Genomic DNA, 24290 nt, shown 5'->3' on the forward strand with positions numbered 1-24290 from the left:
TGGGATGGTCTTTCCCGGAAGTGCCGCCATCTTGCGAAACCGGCCTGAGGCGGAGAGAGCCGAGCGGGGCGCGGGCGGATCCCCCGGGGCAGGCGCGAGGGCGGCGGCCGCCAGGAGGAGCCCGGGAAGGGCAAGGAAGGGAAGGCGCGCAGCCGACGGTGAGTCCGCTCAGTCCATTTCTCCACCTTATTAGGACTCTTCTCCCTCTTTTAATTGGGCCTCGTTAGGACCCGAACGACTTTCGCTTCCCTTCCCCGCTGGCGAGACGGGAGTTTGGGCGGCGGGGGGGGGGGAGGGGAGGCTGCGCTGTCTGCCCCTTTTCTCTGCCTCACAACGGCCACTGCCTTGACGCTGACGGGCCGCCAGCTGCGCGGGTTGCCTGCCTTCCGCGGGTGGCGAGGCGGGAGCGTCTCATGACCAGCCGGAGACTGTCCCAAACCCGGGGGGGGGGTTGAGAAGGAGGGAGAAGCGGCTCTCAGGCGCTTGGGTGGCGGGCAGCGGCGGGTGTTGACGCTTGTCCCTTCTTCTGGTCTTTGCGCTTCTCCTGAAATAGTTGCTGGCGAGACATTCCGGGGTGGGGGAAGAATTTCGCAGGCGCGCTTTATCGCCCGCGGGGCTCCGGGGCAGCGCAAGCCGCTGGCGTCGCCATCCCCGGGCCCAGGGGGCGGGGCTCGCCTCCGGGAGGCTGAGGGTCTGACACCACACGTCTGTGTCTCTCGCCTCCGTTACGGAGCTCCGCTTTACCTTTGAGATATTACTCTCAACTTCCACTCCCTCGCCGGCAAATTTGATCCCCCGGGCCGTGATGATGACCCGCTGGAAAGTGATTCCGACGAGGGACGGGATGTACGATGTATTCCTGGCGGTTTAATGGACCCCAAGTGGAAGGAAAATGAGGAGGTCGGAATCCCTGAAAGATCGGCCACGTGCTGCGATTTAATGACGACCCCCTGACTCTTGTGAAACGTCTCCCTGGCTTATAATGGCAGCCCCCTTAGCTCTCCCCTGGCCACTTGGCTCAGTCAGAGTAGTGCACCACAAGTAGTTGGGGTGTTGTGTTTCAAAAGGCATTTTGCCAGTAGGGGAGAAATAAACGCAGTAAACTTAGAGCAGAGGCAGATGAGTGAAAAGGTAGTCAGTGAAGTACAAATGGAGGAAAGAGGGACATGAGGGAGATGCTTTAAAAAATAAAGTAAAGTACGGGTTGTACTAGTACTTTAGTCACGTTATGTAGGTATGGTTCAGTGCTAAACTACACAGATACTTGCATGGTTCTTGTGTGGGAATTGCTGTACTGCACTTTCTCCCATAAATTTATTAACTTACTCCTAGGATACTAATATATGAGAAAATACTGCATGTATATGCTTCTTCCTTGTTCCATGTACTGCTCCACTGCAGGAACATACAGTACTAGAACAGTTTCTCTTGCTGCAGAAGAGGGAAGTGTTGCTGGGAGACCATTTTCTGTACAGTTTTACATGATCTGGAATTTACTTCTTTCAGTTTGCTATAGCTTGGTCTTTTTTCTTCTTCAAATGCTCTAGAACTATTCACTTTTGCCACTTACATAAAACATTCACGTAGTTCCTCATGTTTCGTTTCCTTACTATGTTCTGAGTACAATAGAGAAACAGCATATTGGGAAGTGGCTGTCAAGGTAGACAAGAAAAGAGGGCATTGTCTATCCTATGCCTCTGTGTAATGTGTTTTCATTGCAGTATACTATACTGCTATGATGGCTGCTGCTTGCTTTGCCCCTTGATGGGGGGGAAGCATACTGAAGTTGGCTGTCAGACAGAGTGGTCCCTCTGCTTCCTCCAGGGTCACACTACCTGTTTCAAGGCAAGGGGAAAAGGTGTAGTATTGGGGTAGATGAACAGAAAGGATAGGGCACAGAATGGCTTGAGAAACTGATTTGAGGGGGGAAGGGATGGAGTGAAGGGAAATAAGGCAATGAGCAAAGAGCACTTCCTCCACCCCAAGGGAAAATGGGATATTGGTTCCTATTTCTAAAAGTGTCTGAAACTGGAAGTGTACGGTATAAATTCAATCTATCAGTCAATAAAAATGCAACACTTAGATATATTACTGAATGATGGTGGAGACTGGCCTCTCTCCTATGGGGAGGGGATAGTGTTCCTTAGTCCTTCCACTCCAAAATCATAGACATTCTGCTAGTTGATTGCTATACCATTTTGTGGTGGCTTTGTCCACTATTCTAGAATTGGATTTTTGTAAACTGTAAATGCCCAATTAGTCACTTGATATACATTTGCTTGCATTTGGCAACTGAATGTTTGTGCAGATTTTTGCTGCCCTTACAAATTATTTATTGTGATTCCTGACTGCATTTTTGTGTGCATCTGGTCATTAGGTTTGTTCTTTCCATACTTGTTTCATCTACTTAGAACATTAGTGGAGTGTTAAAAGTTAAAACACACTGAGCTAATTTGCATGTCATGTTCAAGCCAGGGGTACCTAATCTGTGTCCTCCAATTGTTGGTTGACTACAGTTTCCACCATCTCTAAGATCATAAGAATAGCCTGCTGGATTAGACCAGTGGCCCAACTAGTCCAGTATCCTGTTCTCACAATGGCCAATCAGATGCCTGTTAAAAACCAGGATTCCAACAACTGGTATTCAGAAGGATTGCTGCCTCCCAACTGTGGAGGTAGAGCATAGCCATTATGGTTAGTAGCCATTGAGAGCTCTCTCCTCCATGAATTTGTCTAATAATCCTCTTTTAAAACCACCCAAGTTGTTCACCATCATTGCTTCCTGGGGGAGTGAGTTTGACTATGTGCTGTGTGTAGACTTACCTTCTTTTATCTGTCCTAAATCTTTCAATGTTCAGGTTCATTGGATGTTGATAAGTATTATGTAAAAAGGTAAAGGTACCCCTGCCCGTACGGGCCAGTCTTGACAGACTCTAGGGCTCTAGGGTTGTGCGCTCATCTCACTCTAGAGGCCGGGAGCCAGCGCTGTCCGCAGACACATCCGGGTCACGTGGCCAGCGTGACGAAGCTGCAGCTGGCGAACTGGCACCAGAGCAGCACACGGAAACGCCGTTTACCTTCCCGCTATAAAGCGGTACCTATTTATCTACTTGCACTTAAGGGTGCTTTCGAACTGCTAGGTGGGCAGGAGCTGGGACCAAATGACGGGAGCTCACCCTGCCGTGGGGATTCGAACCGCCGACCATGCGATCGGCAAGTCCTAGGGGCTGAGGTTTTACCCACAGCGCCACCCATGTCCCTGTAAGTATTATGAGACAGGAAGAAAAAAAATTATCTGAACTTTGTCCATTCCATGCATAATTCTATAAGCATCTATCATGCAGCCACAGAAAGCCCTCTCCCTGGTTCCAATAAAATATATATATATTGGTGGGAGCAGAAGTAGGACCAGAAACAAATACACAATCTAAGTCCATATTTGTTCCTGCAGCATGAATTAAATCATGTGTCTCTGTTTTGCTTTAAATGAGGCTTGATTATTTTTTGCTTGCTGTCATGCATAGCTGTCAATGCAAAGATAGAGGTAATCCAATCTATGTGTCTCAGAATGAAGGCTGATTGGTGGGTTCATGAAGGGATTTTTGTCCTGTGTAAAATGTGATACACCAGAGTGTGTATCATCCCAGGCACATTTTAAAGCATATGGAATCTGGTGCTTTCCATGTGCACTTGTCCTTAATAAATTTCTTGCTGTAAAGTAGCTGCAAAATTGGAAATGCCCATTTTGTTTAATTCAAAAATGCACTGTCCTGAAGATGTCTTCATTACTTCTTCATCTCTGGATGATCTTACAGATGTCTCTGGACACTTTTTTCCAGACATATGCTATTCCACCACCATTTGTGTTTCTGGGTATCTGGGCAATGCAGTCAGTGTAGTCCTTGAAGGCCTCTTCTTACCCAGGGTCTAACTTATTTAAGAGCCCAACCATATCAGCTTAAATCCTGCCTTGTTCTCCAGCAATTTTTTCATGCCTACCATCCACTTCCTCTTTTCCCTAGTTTGAGCGTGCTGCATAGTGATTTTCTTGCTGCCTGTCTCTGAAGCTGAGTTCCATGGCAGTGATAACCTTATTGCAAGGCCGAGAACATTGCAAGGCCGAGACTAAGGCTGATACTAGTACAGGCCCCAGAACTAGTATCCTTAAAAGTATTATTATTAAAAAGTATCACTCATTTCCTAATTTTACCATTGTGAAACTAAAATATTTTTATGCTGTTCAACCTAACTTAATTTTTGCCCCCCCATTTATTTTTCACAGGAAAATGAATATCATAATTCCCAGACCAAGCTGTCAAAATTATGCCTGTATTTGTCACCTTGTCTGTATCGCTCTCTTTTTTATGAATGTAATTATAACTAGTCTGCATGCATGCAGATCCTTGTCTGTTCCATTGTTCAGAAATTTTCTGTAGTATCCACTTGTCCATTAACATTTGAAAAGTGGGTGAGTTTAACACATTTCTCCCTGTCAATTAAGTTTCCTTGCATCTGTTCATGGCATCTAGATTTTTGGTTATATAAACTGGACATTTTCTTCACTAAACATATTTTGCTACATTTCTAAATGTGAAATAGCTTCGTTAACTCTCACTGGGTATGTATATATTAGCGGGCAGAGCAGAAGCTAGTTTCTCTTAGCAACCATGTAAGGGTAAAACCGCTGAATTTTTTGCTCCTCAAGAGAACGTGGAGCTAAAACAGTTCTTCATGTCTTCTGTATTGGTACAAATGCTGCAGACTAGCTTGCAGAGTGGATGGCCTTGTGTGTCGCATTGTATTTCAACCAGGCTTCCAGTCTCTGCATTTGCCAACCTGTTAGTTTGTATGCATTTTTGCTACAACTGGGGGCCCAAGCAAAAGATGATAATATTGGTCTCTGGCAGTGCTAATGGCCTTGGAATATATCTTGCTGATAAAGTAACTAGTCTGTGAATGGGTTAGCTCAGAAGATCAGAGTTTTACTTTGAAACGATGAATATTTTTCATCGGGGGTGTTTGAAGACCCTGTCATTGGTTGGGAGAAATATATTTATGAAAGGGCATTATAAATTCTGTAATTATTTGATAATGTGGGCCCATAAACTTTGAGTTGGCATACACAGCAACCATTATTATACTTAGAAAACTTGGGAGAGGGGTGAATTTGTGCTTGGGTTGGAGCTACCAAACCAGGGAGACTTGTGCTGCTTCTGCCTTTGATGCCCAGTGCAAAATGAAAGGCACTGCCCCATAGGCCACTGCGTTCTAAGGTTTTGCACCATATATTTTTACTGCTTGCTTCCTGTGATGGTATCTCAGGAATATAGTGTGCTGCATTTTGATGCAATATTATCTCCTAGATAACCAGAGAGATTTAACATCCATGAGCAGTTCAAAAGCATACTGGCTCGACTAGATAAATAGGTATTACTGTGGCTGGAAAGTAAATGACATTTCCATGCACTCTGGCTTCCATCATGGTGTCACGTTGTGCCATAAGTGGTTTACTCATGTTGGCCACCTGACCCGGAAAACTGTCTGTGGACAAACACTGGCTCCCTCGGCCTGAAAGCGGAGATGAGCACTTCACTCCATAGTCAAATTCAACTGGACAATGGTCAAGGTTGATGGGAGTTCTATTACTACTACTACAGTTTATTATCCCCCCCTTTATCCTAAGATTCCAGAATTAAAATGCAACATTAATATTCATACACTGGTACCTTGGTTTAAGAACGATTTGGTTTACAAACTCCGCAAAACCGGAAGTAGTGTCCCAGTTTGAGAACTTTACCTCGGTCTAAGAATGGAATCTGAATGGTAGAAGGGCACTGGCGGCAGGAGGCCTCATTAGGGAAAGTGCACCATGGTTTAAGAATGGTTTCGGTTTAAGAACGGACTTCCGGAACGGATTAAGTTCATAAATCGAAGTACCACTATACACGATTTTCCACAATATTAAAAACAGTTTAAAACAACTTAAAATTACGCAAATAAAATGTGTCCTTAAAATATACATCAATTGTCAAAAGCAAGGCTAAAGAGGTGTAGTCCAGAACATATGGGGGACACCAGGTTGGGGAAGGCTTCTCTTTTCCCACTGTGTGTGTGTGTGTGTGTGTGTGTGTATATATAGACAAACATTCACAAACATGCACACTGATTACTTTCCTCACATCTTTTCCCCTATGTTACATGTTAACTGGAAGACAGTAGCCTCTTGGAGGGGCCAGAAGGTTTAGCCTGTAAGCCTTGCCCATGAAAAATAAAAACTTTGTTATAGCTGTAGCTGGTGTCCAGGAGACAGTTCTGTTTAGTTGATTGCTGTTGTTCATTGTAGATCAGCTTCAGTGGGTGGCCCCAAAGAAGAGATTGCCCCTTTGGGTTGGGGGTGTGGTGAAGGCAGTTGGGTGTGGATGGGCTTGCTCCTACAGCCCTAAGTGAGAGATTCAAGCGAGGCAGGAGGGATGGATATGAATGTACTGGCTTCCAAGTTAGAAATGCAATGCTGGGGGACTTCCGGGGTGGCGGCATCGGCAATGGCGGACTCCCTCTGAACCGGAGGGACCAGCTCCGCACGAAACGGGTCTTTTCCGCTGCGGCGAAGCGGGGACCCTTTCAGAAATCACAGGCGGATGAAGCCTGTGACCGTGGGACTCGGCGGGCACCTTTAGCGCCCCCCCAACCCGCAAAGGAACCCACTAACGGGCTCCGAAGCGAAGAGGGGGAAGTGGCGCGGTGTTGTGAGTCAACTGCTATTTCCGTGGAGCGAAGCCGCACAGCCGTTGCCAGAGAGCGCTGCCTTTTTCCTGGGAAAATTTGGCATCTAAAGTAATCACCCGTGAGTACTCAAACATTGAATAATTGGACTTCAAATAAGAACTGGCGATTAGAAAGGAATTGGACTTAAACATTTATCTTAATTTGGTACTGAAACGGGAAGGTCTAAACAGGAAGTCAGCCTTTCGTTTCCTTGTAGTCAGAAGAAAGCAAAGACAACGTAAACTAGAGCTTAGAAAATTACTTTTAAAGGATTGTTTTTCACCATCTAAAAGCGTTGAACCCCCCTTCGGTAGCAGGAGAAGAAGGGGGATCTTTTTTGGACTGTTTAAACCTGCAGAAGTGAGTTTAAAGTAAAGTAACTTTCCACCGTCCTGACCCTGGAGCGGGGTGTCAGAATTGACGTTTTGAAGCTCATTGACCAGAGACAAATGTTTTTGACAGATAGTTAAAAGAAGAATAACATTGTGATCCCACTGTTTCCTTTCGCATTTTAAAGGAACAAATATTGACAAAATATCTTAGAAAAAGAAACTTTGTTGCTATTGTTCTTGGAGGAGAGAGCAACCGGAGGTTTCCCCCTAGAGGGGGACTGTGAAACTGTAACCAATTCTAGGGAGCTTGCAGCTGCCAGATTACAACCGTGGGAAAGGACTTGTGACCTTGCAGGACAATGTTTTCAGAAGCACTGTTGGGTGCTTTCTGTAAAATAAATGCCCTATTGGATCAGTTAAGTCAGAAGACGGATTTGATGACTAATGCGGCCAGAACATTTGAACAGGTAGTGGGAAATTATATGGAGCCCACCCAGGAACTTAAACAAGAGTGTGTCCTGACAGAGCAGATGATAGAAGAGGATGTTGCAGAATCCTGGGCGCCAGAGATGGAGGGACTTTGGGCCCAGCAGGAAAATGAGCCTTTGGATTTAACAAATGAACTTGGAAAAAACCAGATTTGGAAAGACAAAGTTTGGATTGACTTGGAAATGGGGGGTTGGACTGACCCCCCTATGCAGGGAAGTTTGGACTTTCCGAATCTGGCAATGGGCCGTCAGAGGTTTGGAGCTGTTGGGACTTCCAATTTTGGAGGGAATTTGAAACATGTCTTAAAATACCACATGGAGTCTAGTCTGGACTATGGGAAAGGGGCTGATTTGTTGAAAAGGGTCAAAAACAGTACCAAGCTGGAGTTCCCACGAGTGAAAGGAAAATATGAAGAAGAGCTGCGGAAGGGACATGGAAGAGATTTGAAGGCCTCGGATATAAGATCACCAGGTTAATGTGCCAGACCAATGGGACAAAAAGGACTGACAATCCCGGGACCGGGGGGAGGGGACGCTGGAAGAAGATTGGATTGTTTTTATTCTCCTTTTTTATCATTAGAAATGTCTTATGAACGTTGGGAAAATGTTGAAATGAAACTACTTGGCTCTTGTAAAAATGTTTAAAGAATTAGGTAAAAAGGTAATGGTTATGAGAAGCTGGTAAAAATAAGATTTAAGTTTTAAGGTTTTTTATAAGATAAGATGAAAATAGAGTAAGGTAATGTAATGACAGAATATTATGAATTATGGAAAGGATTTGCTGTGACAATTATTAATCAAGATACAAGAGATGGGAGGAGGAGGAGGTCATGGAAAGAAGGTAATGAAAGTGGAGAATTTGAAAATGATGGTTTTATTTTTTATTTTTCTATTTTCTGTTTTTGTCTTTTTTCTTTGTAATTTTTTTAAAAAATCTTTTTTCAATAAATATCATTTTTAAAAAAAGAAATGCAATGCTGGGGAATTGTGTCTGTTGTGAGAGCAGATTCCACCTGTGTGATTGGAGATATTTGTTGATATTGTGATCTTATATTGTTTGGCATTTACAGTCGTACCTTGGTTTTCGAACAGCTTAGTTCTCAAACATTTTGGCTCCCGAATGCCACAACCCCGGAGGTGAGTGTTCTGGTTTGTGAACTATTTTTGGAAGCCGAACGTCCGGCGGGGCTTCCGATTGGCTGTAGGAGCTTCCTGCAGCCAATCAGAAGCCATGCTTTGGTTTTCGAACGTTTTGGAAGTCAGACTTCCACAATGAATTCCGTTTGACTTCCAAGGTATGACTGCACAGTACTTTTATACTTTTTTTGAATTAATATGCTGTTCATCACATCTGGGGCCTTCAGACCAAAAGCTGTTTATATACAAATCATAACATGAATATTTGCACACAAACATGCAAGCATTCACAACCATGAAACTTAACAACATCATAACTTACTTTCAACACTCTCCATACCCAGTGCATCTGGTTGAAGGTATGTATGAAGATACAGAGTGCTCTGTGTGTGTTTATACAAATATTTGCCTTCTACTTACCCAGTTTGAAATGTTTTATCTCCCTTAAACAATACAGTCATACCTTCGCTTACCTAAACTTCAGGATACGTAAGCGGCAAACTCGGAAGTATATTTCCAGGGTTTTGCCACATGTGCAGAAGTGGTCCATCCAGTTGCGGAAACTTCAGGATCCAACCGGAGCTCCGGAACAGATCCCATCCATAACCGGAGGTACCACTGTAGAGAATTTTAACTAGGTCAAATAAAGATGTCCTGTTTGGGTGTGGCCAATCTACTACGTGACTGGCAGTCTTATGTTATACCATACACACTTGCCTGGAAGTACGTTTCCTTTGAGATCAATGGGATTTACTTATCAATTAGTATTGCACTGATACAGTTATCTACATTACAGTTGTATTCCATCTGAGGACCTTAGTGTTCTAGCTTCGCTAGTTGTCCTGAGAGATGTGAGCTCCTTGTCCCAGTAAATTTCATAAGCGAGTGACCCACTTTCTCCAGCCATAGGCACTGCCCTGCTAGATCACCATCTAGTCTAGTCCATTATTCAGTTTCCAGGAAGGAGAAACAGGGAAGATGGAACAAGCTTTTTTCCCTGCTATTCCAGAGGGTAGGAACTGAGCGATTGGATTCAAATTACAAGATTCCAACTAAGCATTAGGAAGAACTTTCTGATGGTAAGAGCTGTTTGACAGTGGAACTGACTCCTTTGGGAGGTAGTGGACTCTCCTTCCTTGGAGGTTTTTAAGCAGAGTTTGAATGGCCGTCTGTCATGGATGATCCCAGGGAGCTGAACTAGATAACCCTTGGGATACCTTCCAACTCCATGATTCTATGAAACCAATTGAGTCCTAGGAAGATTGCAAGCAGCCTTCTTGTATTATTAATCTTCTAGTCTCTGGCATCTTGAGGTATGTTTCCTCTGTCTATGAAAAAGCTGCTTAGCTATCATGGCTGAATTCTGTTAATTTTAAATTATTTAAAAAAACAATCTAGGCTATTGACCATCACTACATTGTAATGAATTCTATAAGTTGTTGATCCATTGTGTGGTATGCTGCTTTTTCCATTGGTGACATAACCTGACCCTGAGTTCTAGGAACAGAACAGATTGGGGTTTTTGGGAGGTTTCCGGGGGCATAAGCAGATTTCTGTTGTGCAAGTGGGTGGACATCATTGGTCAGCTCACATTTTCTATACTGAGATGGCTAATCTGTGGCCGTCCAGATTTTGTAAGGCTACAACTTACATAGGGCTTGTGTGCAGCCAAATCATTTTGCATGTCAAACAACTTCTGCAGGTGCAAAGGAACTTCCATTCCCTCTTCTCTCTGGTGTGAAGCCCCAGTCTGATCTGGGGTTTTCCCCAAGCCTCAGAGCAGATTTGGTGTCAGTGTAGGGGGAGGAAGGGGAGAGGGAGTTCCATTGTGCTCACAGAAGTTGCATACACAGTGATTTAGGTGGAGTCGATCTATAATTGCTGACCATTGTCCGTGCTGGCTAGGATTGATGGGAGTATGAAGTCCATCAACATGTGAAGGTCACAAGTTAAGGTCCCCTGTCTACATTATTTGAGTAATTACAGCAGGGCTGTCTTTAGCATATGCACCGCCAGGGTGCAAAGATCCGCCCAGCTCCCCCAATTTTTTTAGGGGGGGGGCGAACTCAAAGTTGTTGAGCTTTTTTGGAAGGGGGGAGCCAAAGTTGGGTAGGAAATAACTGCTTTTGTTTCCTGACTCGTTGGGAATATTTGACACTGGGGGGGGGCAGGAACTTTCGCTCCATTGCTTTTCAGTGCCACCGATCGAGAGGGACCGGTATACAGTTGGTATGCATTTGGCGCTCCCCGGAATTCGGTGCCTTGCACCCCTGGGTAAAGACAGCCCTGAATTACAGCTAGTTTAGACACACCTCATTGTATGTGTGAAGTTAGGATTTTTTGCTGTAATGAATATCCCTTTGCTACTCATTTGCTATTTTGTTGCCCATTTAGTATGTGTGAAATTTAGCCAAATCACTGGGGGCTTGATAAAATTGCTGCAAATGCAGGATGTGATCCATAAGCTATCAGTTGACCATTCTTGCTATGTATTATAAAAGCATGAAAGAATGATTTCTTTGGCATTGCCCAAACCTCATAGGGGACTGTTAACACGAACAACCTGCCACATGGAGCCATACCCACTTGGTTGAATTGCAGGTTGCCATCTTCTTTAGTTTTTGTACATAAACAAGCCATTATCTCTTGTGGACAGACATGTTCCTACGCTGCCAAGCATATTGGACTGAGTGTTGCATTCCCTCCCCCTTTAGTTAAGTAAATTTAATAAGCAGCAGAGCTACTGTGGCTTAAAGGATGTCTAGAGTAGTTTGTAAACTAAAGTTGTAGACTACCATGAACCAGTGTCAGGAAAGTGACTTTGGTTCTATTATGAGAGGTCAGTTCACTGGATCTATAGGTTTTGGTCTCAGAGAGATGGCTCATATATCACAGAGAAGCACACTTGTTTTCTATTGTAACATGCAAAGTGGGACTCTTATTTACTGCTTTTGCTGCAGTTAAATATACTCATCCCCCATTTTGCATGTAATGGCAGAAGCACAACCAATTCATCCTTCTGCTTCCCCCCTCTTGAGTTTAGAATCCTCTGTCTTTAACCTCAATTGCTGATTTACACACCTCAAAAGAGAGGAGTATTGAGTGTGATGGGGGGAAAGATTTAAAGAAGTTGGGTTACATAATCATAACAACATAAGAGACTAGCTGGATCAGACCAAAAGCCCGTCTAATCCAACTTTCTGTTCTCACAGCAACCAACCAGACGTCTGTGAAAAACACTCAGGCAGAACATGACACATAACAGCACTTCCTACTTGTGTTTCCCAGCAACTGATATTCAGAGGCATATTGCCTCTGATAGTGGAGATAATATAGTTATTTTGAACAGTAGTGATTGATAGCCTTATCGTCCATGAATTTATCTAATCTCCTTTTAGAGTCATCAGAGTTGGTGGTCATCACTTCTTCAACTTGTACAAGTGAATTCTGCTGTAGAAAAAAGTGATTTTATCTGCCCAGAATATCCCACCATTCAGTTTCATTAGGTGACTGGATTCTGAGAGGAAGGAGATCTATTTCCATTTTCTCTACACACTTTAACTTTACACACCTCCATCATGCCCCCCTTATTGTCATTTTTTAAAGCAAAAAGCCCCAAGCCTAATCTTTCCTCACAGGGGAGATGCTTCAACCTCCTAATCATTTTGGTTCTCTGTGTTCCCATCTTCAGTTATTTTTATTGAGGTAAATTATACTGACTCATACTTCAAAGAAATCCATAAGCGGTTAATCATCTATGTATAACTCGTAAGTTTGAGCACTACAGCTTTAGGACAATGAGCACGCAACTGCCTTTAACATGACAGTCATTCTCCAGAAGTGGTTGTTGAAGCAGTAAATATAAGCCATCATATTACCAGGCACTTAGCTTCTGACTTGGTTTACAAGTAAGAACAATAGAAGTAATAGAGACTAGCCAGGAAATAAGCAAGCTAACTAAATGGAGATTGGTACATTCAACAGGTATCAGAGTTGATTTCTACGGTAGTTCAGAATTAGCCTTGAAGGCACCAAGGAACCCGAACTTCATATGAAAGAAGACACTCCATGGTAGGTGTAGGAAAGTTAATATGCATAATTTACCCACCTTTTTTTTAGAACTCTGTCAGTTTGGTAAAACTTGCGTCTGAAGAAGGTTTTAACTAATGTGTGGGAAAGCAATTTTGGAAAAGGAGAAAGGACTTCAATTTAATGCCAGAGCTTGAGAGTTTAACACTGTGAGAATTTCAGACTGAATTGTGTATTGCAGTGAAAAATGCTATCGATGATTTTTTTCATATCTTGTAGCTAGCATATTAAGAAATGACTTCTTTGGCCAGGAGTCTCTAAATTTCACCTTGTTTTCCAAGTGAAATTGGGAAGTTTACCAATAGGTTCAATTGGGATTTCTCCCTGTTCTATATGCAATACTCAAGGCTGAAGTGAAATGTTGTTCTATTGAAGGAATTAGAAATCTTGCCCAGCCCCACATAGCAAGCATGTTGAGCCTGGTTATATATATGTTGAGCCAGGATTTAATAAGCTTCCACCATCTCATAAAATGTGATTAGTTGACCTCAAACCAGGAAAGCAGTGTAATGATGCTTGGTTTAAGAATATTCTACCTAAAGAAATATTTAAGGGCTCATACTTTTGTGGTAGTGAGTTTGATTGGAAGCTATGAAGCTAGTTTGTGTTCTTTTCTGCTCTGTTGCACACAACTATCTTCATGGATCTGACACTCTGTTTATCTGACAGTGCACTCAGTACTGCTTTGCCAGGGAAAATTGCACAAAACAAGCCCAGTGCATCAGCATTTTCATTGTGTACTGAGCTGAGTCTCTCTTCACATGGTCACATCCCCTTTTTAATCCTGGTCCTCATGTTTCTTTCCCAGTCCAGCCTGTTTTTGTGGTGTCTGTTGCTGGTCTCCCCAAGCTTGTGTTCTTGTGGTTTGAGTGTTATTTTGTGTGGATCACTGTGTTAAGACTCTCAGAAATTAAGTGGTGGTGTTCAATTGGTTCGACAGGACAGTGATCTAGCATTAGTGGTTTGTGGTAAGCAGAGAAGTGATGGCTGCTTTTAAGTTGGATTTCCTCCCAGAAATGATGGTGGATCATTGCTCCTTGAATGCCAGCCCTATGTGAGTATTTTGTTTTCATAGCTAATCTACATTAATGCTGATTGCTTTCAATTTGTTCTTTTGAAGGTAATTGGTGGGGAATTTTATTATTGTTCTGTATTAAGGGAAGAACCAAAAGAGGCATATAAGACCCTAGAGTTAATTTATGGAAGAGAGCCTAAAAAATGCTTGGAGTTGATACTCCATGAACAAGAACTCAATTGGGGACAGTATGTTAAGTTTGTACCCAGCATAGGATTATGTTCCAGGGTGAGTTAATTTTAGAGAAATACACTTTATGGTTCACATAGCCGTTAAGATACAAATAAATTAAATTCTGCACTATATGTGGCACATCCTTGCAGTTCAGGAGGGAATGCCAAATACATTCTTGTGAAATTTCATAGCTTGATTTGTAACTATTGTACTTTTTTAGCATGTTAGATTTGCAGTTTTACACATTAAGTTAATTTTCTGCTCCTTGTATGTGCAGACACCTTAATATACTTCAAACACAATAGTAAAGTTTACTGATCAAAATTATATGGTATGGATGCATGTAGCTATCAAAGCATCATTCAGAGGCATTTAATGGTCGTGGTATTAGCTTCATTGGAATAAACTGTTTTCAGGTAAGTGTGGGACATCTATTTTCTTGATTTTAATCCAGAAAGATCCCAAATGTGTGTTTTAATCCCAAAGGATCCCTATTACAATTGCATTGGGGCTACTTCTGGCCCCTTCGATATCTAACTTTGCTCTGGGATAGCAATTTAACATACATAGTAGAAAGCGACTAGCATGGTTGCTTGCACCATGTGTGTGCATTGTGTTTCAGAGTACAACAGAACAAACTCTACGTAGAGAACTTACAAACACTCATAATTCAACACTAGGTGATGATGTAGTGTATTCATTGGAGTCTGAGTACATGGGGGGAAATAGTATTATTTCAGTAACATATATTTGGACTTGGTTACAAAAGGGCAAGGAGACACACCTGTTTATACCTAGATCCAAACATGTTGTTTCGGGGTTGTATCCAATTAATTATACTTGGAGTAGACCCATTGAAATTAGTGAACCTAAATTAGTTATGTTTATTGATAACTTTGGTTTATGTTTCATTCGTAACTCTTAGTAGTACCTGCATTGGATACAACCCTAGGAGTCTGTAATCCAGTCAGTTTTGCACAACTGACTACACTTGTTAATCTATGGATGCCAGAAATCCTGATGCATAGGCCTTTTAAGAATCAGCTATCTGTATGAGCTGCACTTTTGAAAAATAAGTGGCCTGCCTTGTTCTGATATTTCTTGATTTTACATAATCTTACTGTTCTCTTAGGTGTGGAATGGTGGGTAACCATTTGAGGTAGCAGTGAGATCACACAGATCCAGTTTTCGGAGCATGTCCTAGAAGTGGGATTGAAGGCAGTCCACAAACAGGCAATGCGTGTTGCACACCCAATCCAAATTTGGTTTTATTCTTCTCTCTCTCTCTCCCTTTCTTAAAAAAATCTTTTAAAGCTGTGGGTCCCCTGAGGAGTCACAGATAGAGTTAAATGAAGCATATCCACACTTATTGATACTTTCATACAACAATATCTACAGCAGAGTAGCATACAAGTCCATAAAACATACTAGCAGTAAAAAAGGATTTATTTCAGAATAAATCCTTTTTTACTGCTAGTATGTTTTATGGACTTGTACCTGATTATTTAATTTTTTAAAAAAAAACATACAGTCACAAACCCTTTAAAAGCAAAATAAAACACCAAAATCATACCATTTTTGATAGGAAAGGGGTTAAAAATAAGTTACATATATAAAATAAGAAAAAGAACAAAACCACCCAAATCTCTTTATAAAACTTTTTTGTGGAAAAGATAAATCTACATAACCTATAACAGTAGCAGCCTGAAAGAAACATAAATGCTTTTCACTTTGTAAAGTCTTGCTGTCTGGTTGCCTGGAGGCAATTCTTAACTTTCAGTATTGGAGAAAACTAAAAACATTTTTATAGAGTTTATGAATAAATGGGTCAGCCATCCCCTGATAATAATCACTTGAAAATAATGGCACTTAACGTGGTTCACAAGAAGGAAAGTGACAAAAAAACCCCACTGAAGTTAAAACTGTACAAAAAGTTACTCCCTTGCTGTTGCAGCTTGACTTTCAGATTCTGCAATATTAGCTCTGTGTATGTTGTATGAAGTTGGATTGAACAGTGTATGCCTTTGGGTAGCATGATGTTAATACAAGTCTACCTCCTGTCCCTTCACCACAATCTTATTCTCCTTTTTCCTCCCTGTAGCTAGACTGTAAAGCAGGGATGAAAATATGTGTTTCTTCAGATGTCATTGAACACCATCTTCCATCAGCACCAGCCAGCATGGCCAGTGGTCAGGGATGTTGGGAGATGTAGTTCAGCAACAGATGGAGGGTTGCAGATTCCCTAGTCCTTATCTAGAAAAAACACATAGGCAAAGGAAAGCTTTGGCAGTTTTTTGGTGATCTGTGGTCCAGATGCCTAATTAGAATCATAGAATCATAGAGTTGGAATAGACCACAAGGGCCATCGAGTCCAACCCCCTGCCAAGCAGGAAACACCATCAGAGCACTCCTGACATATGGTTGTCAAGCCTCTGCTCCAAAGGAGGAGACTCCACCACACTCCTTGGCAGCAAATTCCACTGTCGAACAGCTCTTACTGTCAGGAAATTGCTCCGTGTCCGCTTCTCTGGAGCAGCAGAAAACAACCTTTCTCCCTCCTCTATGTGACATCCTTTTATATATTTGAACATGGCTATCATATCACCCCTTAACCTGCTCTTCTCCAGGCTAAACATGCCCAGCTCCCTTAGCCGTTCCTCATAAGGCATCGTTTCCAGGCCTTTGACCATTTTGGTTGCCCTCCTCTGGACACGTTCCAGTTTGTCAGTGTCCTTCTTGAACTGTGGTGCCCAGAACTGGACACAGTACTCCAGGTGAGGTCTGACCAGAGCAGAATACAGTGGCACTATTACTTCCCTTGATCTAGATGCTATACTCCTATTGATGCAGCCCAGAATTGCATTGGCTTTTTTAGCTGCCGCGTCATACTGTTGGCTCATGTCAAGTTTGTGGTCAACCAAGACTCCTAGATCCTTTTCACATGTACTGCTCTCAAGCCAGGTGTCACCCATCTTGTATTTGTGCCTCTCATTATTTTTGATACTGAGATCCGAAACTCAACTTCCTAAACAATAAGTCCATGGTGGAAGCAACATCTAGTAGGGGCAATCAGTATGTTCATACAAAATTCCACAGAATGGAAGAACCTGAAAGTCTCAGTAAATATATTATTTACAGTCTGTTCCAGTATTCTGAATAGTGCTTCTTCCTTTGTCTCAAATTCACAGATTATCAATAGGATTGACAAACAGTCAGTTGACTGACTGTTGTTTGACTTTGATCCAGTAAAGCTAAGAACACCACTGTGGGTTTTGTTATTTTAAATTTTGAAACTGTACACTGGCCCTGGCATTCTATGGTAAAAGTCAAAAGACAAAAACTGTTCAGTGAATTATTTCAGTCAGTAGAAATCATACTTGACATGGTTAAAAGTTATAATAATTCATTATTATTATTAAAAATCCAATGTTTTACAATAACAATTTGTTTTTATAATTAATGTAAGTATTAAATGTTTTGATGATGACAGTTAATTACTAGGTTGAATCTGTGTGCCTTCTGATATTAAAGCAAGGTTGCTATTTTTCTTCTTGTTCAGTTTTGAAAAAATATGTCACAGTGTCTGTGGATTATGAAATACAGGTTTAAATAGGAAGACAATGAATGCCTATAAGTGGAATGATCAAATGGGAAATTCAAATTCCTTTGTACAATGCCCTGCTCATTTAAACCTGAAACTCAGCAATCTACCATTGTAGCACAATTACCCTAAAGTGCTGACTCCTGAGGTTTGGGGCTAGGGGAGCAGGAAGGAAGCTGCTCATCTAGCCACAAATCTGAGTGGTGCAGCGCAGTGAATGAATGTTTCTGTTTTCTTCTCATCCTCTCAAAATATGCTGCCTTTAAGCTTGAAAGGTGAAACAAGTTTGAATGTGCACCTCATAGTGCAGGGGTGGGTAACTTCTGCTTAGCAGGCTAAGTTTGGCTTGCTGCTGGTGCAGTTTGGCTCATGAGGCCGTTTCCCCAAAACCATGCCTGCCCACCCATCTTATCAACATCAGTTGATAAGCAGGAGGACAGGATTTTATCCTGCATTGGCTGTGCCACTCTAGTGTCTGCAGGGAACAAATCACGCTGCTGAGGCAACAGGATTTAATATCAACTCATTAGATGACATCACATGACTGACAGGTGGAGAACCCTTGCTGGAGCAGTGTGAAAATGAGGGTGGAGGTGCTTCAGAGAGCAGTTGGCCAAGCCGCTCTCTGCCTCTCTTCAAAGAACAAAGGGTCTTAACCTTTGCCCAGCAGCTGATGGGTGAGCCTTGGCTGCACAAACCTCTTCCCAGCTCCCCACCTCTGCCATAGGGGCGTATCTGTGCCCCATCTTCCTTTTTTCTCTAACTGACACTGAATTGATCTTCACATGTCATTGCTCCTGGATGTCTGCTCAGTCCATTGAATTGCCAAAGTATACAGACACAGTTCAAGTTTGTGCAAATAGTAAACTCAGTGATCCTAAGTGACCTATCAAGGATGATGCTGAGTTTGGTATTAGTATAGATATGTGGCACCTGCATGAAAACGTTGCAGTGTGTTGTCACTTCTGAATATGAGTGCTTTTCAGAGTTTCAGCTGGTCTTTTCTTCCATGCAGAGTATTATACCCAAACCAAACCATTGGTCTATTTTTACGATTCCCATTCAAGAATTTTATTTTTATGGTTTTTAAATGTTTTTTTAAAGTTCTATATGTCTGCAAACATTGGGTTCTCCCAGGCAGGTTGACACCTCCCTTTTGTTTCTCAGTGGCCCTGTTTTGGCTCCCATTTTTGTTGACACTCAGCACTTTAGTTTGCTGTTAGAGGGATTGGTGATATTTTTTCATCTTTATACTTACTACTAAATTCATTAGTTTTAGGTACACCAACTTTTAGCTCAGTTTTCCTTTTTCAATAAACCATTATTTACCCTTTATACAAGACTATAAGGCATTCTATTTCTAAGATGCTAACGTTTCTGGGGGAGAAAACGGCAAATTCGTCTGAGACATCTGAAGGCAATCAAGTCTTTGGAGAAGTGTCTCTTCTCTCTTCCCACCACGTGCCTGGTTTTCAGTGGACAGAATATGTTCTCTGAATATCTCAGATAAGCAACACTTTGAGTTTTAATTATTATCTTTCTAATACATTTGAAGAAGGGTTGGTTGGGACAGAGTCTAGGAGGACCCTTACCATATGTTTCTCATTGACTCATGCAGCTCAAAGAAAATGAATGGCACACTAGACCATCCTGACCAACCGGACATTGATGCCATCAAGATGTTTGTGGGCCAAGTCCCACGGAGTTGGTCTGAAAAAGATCTGCGAGATCTTTTTGAACAGTATGGTGCTGTCTATGAAATAAATGTCCTGCGGGACAGGAGCCAAAATCCTCCTCAGAGCAAAGGTGAGAGCCCTCTCTTTTCTTTTTACTGGAGGTTTTGGTCCAAGATCATTATGCGTCTTATTGACACTTATTACTCTGAGAAAGCATGTCTTTGTGTTGTTTTGATATCACGATCCATGCATGATCTTCATGTTACTGCATTTGCTTTGGTAGCAAGAAAAGCAGATAGTAGGAAGGTTAGTTTAAATGTCTGTTGTTCTTCACATGCAGATGCAAACTTGGGCATGTCACTACATGTTGACAGTTTTATTGTTGAGCTGTACCTGCATAGTTTGCTTATTTTATAGGTTTTCTCCTGAAAAAGCATAAATGTGTGAAGTAGCCCTAAGTTGGGGGCATAATTCACATAATGTTATTCCATTTGGGTGTCTTACTGATAAGATTCAGAAGCAAGGAGTGTCCACTTGATGTCCATTGAAACATTTTCTACAAGATTGATCTGTCTTTTGACCTGTGCAACTCAGTCTCAAGTGTGAAACAAGGCTCTCAAGAGTTTCAGGAAGTTGCCACAAATGGTGTAAGTTCCTGACCCCCTATCTACTTCTGCCTTGAACTATTGACCAGGCCAGGAGGTAAGACTGTAGGAAAAGGTTTACTCTTAGTGTTACTAATAAGCATCTGATGAGGTGAGAATAAGGTGCAACCATCAGCAGTTAACTTGCAATAGTAAAAAAAGGGTTTTATCTGCTGTATTGTGAATTCTGAAAACTAAAAAGTCATGCAGTGAAATGAGACCTCAAAATCCAAATGTCCATAGTGAAGGACGTTGCTTCAAGATGCAGATAAAGGGGACATTTTTTTTTGCTCTCTCACTTAAAAAAAAGCTCCCTGCAAGTTGGGAAAAGATACTATTGTATTCGGGACCCTGTATCTTAAAAAGCAGAGGCATCACCTTGCCAACAAAGGTCCGTATAGTTAAAGCTATGGTTTTCCCAGTAGTGATGTATGGAAGTGAGAGCTGGACCATAAAGAAGGCTGATCGCCGAAGAATTGATGCTTTGAATTATGGTGCTGGAGGAGACTCTTGAGAGTCCCATGGACTGCAAGAAGATCAAACCTATCCATTCTTAAGGAAATCAGCCCTGAGTGCTCACTGGAAGGACAGATCGTGAAGCTGAGGCTCCAATACTTTGGCCACCTCATGAGAAGAGAAGACTCCCTGGAAAAGACCCTGATGTTGGGAAAGATGGAGGGCACAAGGAGAAGGGGACGACAGAGGACAAGATGGCTGGACAGTGTTCTTGAAGCTACCAGCATGAGTTTAACCAAACTGCGGGAGTATTGGAAGACAGGAGTGCCTGGCGTGCTCTGGGGCATGGAGTCACGAAGAGTCGGACACAACTAAACGACTAAACAACAACAACATTCAAATGAGGAATAGTTGATTTCTTGTTAGTTCAAGTTCTGCATGCCTCCAGCCTTGGGTCTTGTGAATACGTAAGTCACTTATATAATTGGGGCTGAAGTATGTTAAATAGTGAAGGCATTAGAAACATTAATTTTGATATGAATCATATCCTTCAAATATTCAGACTTCAGTTAGTGGCACCTTTTGACTTAATGCATTCTGCTATCAAATAATTTATGCTGGAATGGATTATTTTTATATGTTATGCATCATGTAACTTGTTTGCATTACAGGATGCTGTTTTGTTACATTTTATACCCGTAAAGCTGCACTAGAAGCACAGAATGCTCTTCATAACATGAAGATTCTCCCAGGGGTAAGACAATAGGCATCATGTATTTAATCTGCTCTTTCAATATTTCTGCATGAATCCACACTCAGGATGCCATCTTTTCTGGGATGGGTATGTGGAGCCCCTTGGCTTGACTAATATAAATACAGGCAACTCCTCACCTACATGGGGGGTTACATTCTGGGCCCCCACGTGCACAAGTGAAAAAACACATACAGTGGTACCTTGGGTTACATATGCTTCAGGTTGCATACACTTCAGGTTACAGACTCCGCTAACCCAGAGATAGTACCTTGGGTTAAGAGCTTTGCTTCAGGATGAGAACAGAAATCATGCTCCGATGGCGCGGCGGCAGCAGGAGGCCCCATTAGCTAAAGTGGTGCTTCAGGTTAAGAATAGTTTCAAGTTAAGAATGGACCTCCGGAACGAATTAAGTACTTAACCCGAGGTACTATTGTAGTTGGGAGTACTCTCTCAACACCCTTTAAACACCTTCTCTGCTGCTCTCTCTTCAGTCGGTACCAAAAAGAATGTATCCACAGCTAGAATTGAATCCCTGGGGCTGGCAGGAGGACATACGGGAAAGGGGCAGCTGCTCTTGAGCTATCCTGCACATCAGCTGTTAGGTGGGAAGGCTGAGCAGCATAAACAAAGTCCTGCTGCATTTCAGGTCTCTTCAGGTGCTTCCTCTGTCCTCATTGACATCCTCTTCAGGATTCAGGGAGGGTCTCCACGAGGACTCTCCTGCTCTCTCCCGCCATTTCCGGGTTTGAATTGAATTACTGAATTATTTCCCGGCACTTTGTGTGAGTTGATTGTGCAGAAGTGGGGAGACGCCTGTACTGTCTTCTCTGTCCTCTGAATTAGTCTCTGTAAAAATGGATTTCTAAGTTCCCTGGTTACAACAGCTTTGAAAGGAATGTATAGTTGTGGCTGGAGGTGATTTACTCCCCAAAACTTGATTTCCACCTCTGCACCACTCCCAATCCTAATTGCTTTATCTTTGTTACAGATGCACCATCCCATCCAAATGAAGCCAGCCGACAGTGAAAAGAATAATGGTAAGTGTATGTAAAACAGGCTTTTTTCAATTTAATAAGTCTGTTATATGGAAAGTTCATTGATTTTGACTTAGAAAACAGCATCCAAGTTACTAAAGCATCCCATACTACTACTGCCTTTGTGCATTGCCTTTTGCTTTGCACTTAAGAAGTGAAAGAAGCTGATCCGTCTCCCTTGGTTGAGGAAATGCTAATAATACTTCTACAGGTTCAGCTTCAAGTTCTATAAAAACATATTCATTGCAAAGGCTTCATTGTGATCCTAAAAGAAAAGGGGGAAAGCAATATATTTGCTTTCTCAGAACGATTTTGTTACTTTTGCTGCCTACTGAATGAAGATAATCTCTGGCATATAGTTCTGCATCTAGAATTACAAGGCTGCTCTATATACACAACTTTCTCTTCTCTTACTATAAACCCTTCTGTTCTAAAAGAAGATTATAGTCTATTACCGTATGCAAAGATTTTTATTTTTTAAATGAAGCATTGTATTCAGGCTTGCAAGCTTGTTTCATACTGGAAATTACTTTGTAAAATCCACCTATGTTAAAGGAGAAATCACTGTCTTCTATTTATATTGAAAGGATGATCAATTTCTCAGTAATAATAAAAGCTGGTCAGTATTTTTTGCACTGTAGACTACTTAAGCTTTTCATTTTCTGTGGTTTCTGCACCATGAGTGTTGGGGAAGGCCGCTCCCTCCTCAGGCTAACTTCACCAGGCCTAGGGGGCGGGGCCCAGACTCACCTCCGCCACAGCTTTAAGGACACTGGTGCTGCAGCAGCAAATGTTAAAAATGTTTTTATATATTTTAAAGTGTTTTAAAGGTGTTTTTACTTTTTACTTTGTTGTACCACCGTGAACAGTGGTTTTTATCTATGTATTTTTATTTTGTTCCGTTTTATTTTAGTTTGGGGTTGAATATTGAGTGGGGATTGGTTTTGTTTAGGTATAATTGTTTTTGGTTTGGTTTGTTTTTCTATTTTGTAAATGGAGGCTAGTATGAGGCTTGGGATTCTTACTGTGGAGGGGCGAGGGAGGTATGGCGGTGGGGGCAGATGTTATAGGCGAAGGGGATCGAGATACGGATATGCTCGTACCCCTTCCAATCTGCGCCCCATCCCGAGAGACGAGGGTAGGGTGAGCAAGGATTACTCACCTCCGTCACTGGTGTTATGCAATGCCAGGTCTATAGGCAACAAAACCGCCACCCTGCGAGATTTCTTTACCTCGCAGGGGGTCGACCTGGCTTGTGTGACGGAGACCTGGGTGCGCGAAGGGGAAACTGTTACCTTACGAGAGATGGCGCCCCCGGGTTTCTCCGTCCTCCACCAGTCACGGACTGTGGGCCGGGGGGAGGGGTGGCATTATTAATCCGGGAAGATTGTTCTTTCAGGGCTCTACCATCACCATCGATCCCCGGCATTGAATGTGTTGGCCTAGTGTGGGGCTCTGAGGTGAGCTTGGCTGTCTGGCTGGTGTACCGGCCGCCTAGCGCACCAGCAGCCATCCTGTCAGGCCTGCTGGAGGCGGTGGCCGGCTGGGCCTTGGAGTTCCCTAACCTATTGGTATTGGGAGACTTCAACATCCATGCTGATGCCACTCCCTCCTCACAGGCTCTGGACCTGGTGTCTTCCATGGCGACACTAGGGCTCTCCCAGTTTGTTTCGGGCCCCACACATCAAGCAGGCCACACGCTGGATTTGATCTTTGGCGTTGGTATAGATGTGATCGTGTCTCCTTCGATGAAGGTGCCATGGTCTGATCACTACGCTCTGAAAGCCAGGATTGACTTTCCACCCCCACCCTGCTTAGGTGGCGAGCCGATTTGGTCTCGCCCGCAGAGGCTGATGGACCCTGATAGATTCCATCAAGCCTTGCGGGACCTTGCTCCCCCTGGTGACTCATTGACTGAGCTTGTTGAGGGCTGGAATATCCAGCTCCTGGCAGCCATTGATGAGATCGCACCTAAGCGCCCTCTGCGACCCCGCAGAAACCGGGCTCGCTGGTTTACCGAGGAGCTTCGGAAAATGAAGCGGGACCTCAGACGGCTAGAGCGAGT

General features: G+C 42.7%; 1 protein-coding gene and 1 long non-coding RNA gene across 12 annotated transcripts in view; both read left to right on the forward strand.

The window, feature by feature from the left end:
• The first annotated feature begins 4 nt into the window (after nucleotides 1-4).
• Nucleotides 5-24290, forward strand: part of CELF1 (CUGBP Elav-like family member 1) — a 44092-nt gene continuing 19806 nt past the window's right edge. For 5 of the 11 annotated variants that reach the window (XM_081165225.1, XM_081165234.1, XM_081165235.1 and 2 more), the window contains exons 1-6: nucleotides 6-158; nucleotides 12707-12793; nucleotides 13752-13865; nucleotides 19280-19467; nucleotides 21109-21191; nucleotides 22180-22228. In XM_081165225.1, coding sequence (XP_081021351.1) covers nucleotides 13795-13865; nucleotides 19280-19467; nucleotides 21109-21191; nucleotides 22180-22228 — 391 coding nt within the window. In that variant the 5' untranslated portion in view covers nucleotides 6-158; nucleotides 12707-12793; nucleotides 13752-13794. Of the gene's footprint in view, nucleotides 159-12706; nucleotides 12794-13751; nucleotides 13866-19279; nucleotides 19468-21108; nucleotides 21192-22179; nucleotides 22229-24290 lie in introns of all 11 variants that reach the window. The other 6 variants (XM_081165229.1, XM_081165230.1, XM_081165231.1 and 3 more) reach the window with 3 other exon arrangements.
• LOC308571848 lies at nucleotides 13872-15569 on the forward strand. Its single transcript, XR_014001599.1, has 2 exons — nucleotides 13872-14476; nucleotides 15193-15569. It is a non-coding gene; the product is annotated as an uncharacterized lncRNA (long non-coding RNA).

This window comes from Podarcis bocagei, assembly GCF_964188305.1.
Source record: "Podarcis bocagei genome assembly, chromosome: 1".
Classification (NCBI taxonomy): domain Eukaryota; kingdom Metazoa; phylum Chordata; class Lepidosauria; order Squamata; family Lacertidae; genus Podarcis; species Podarcis bocagei.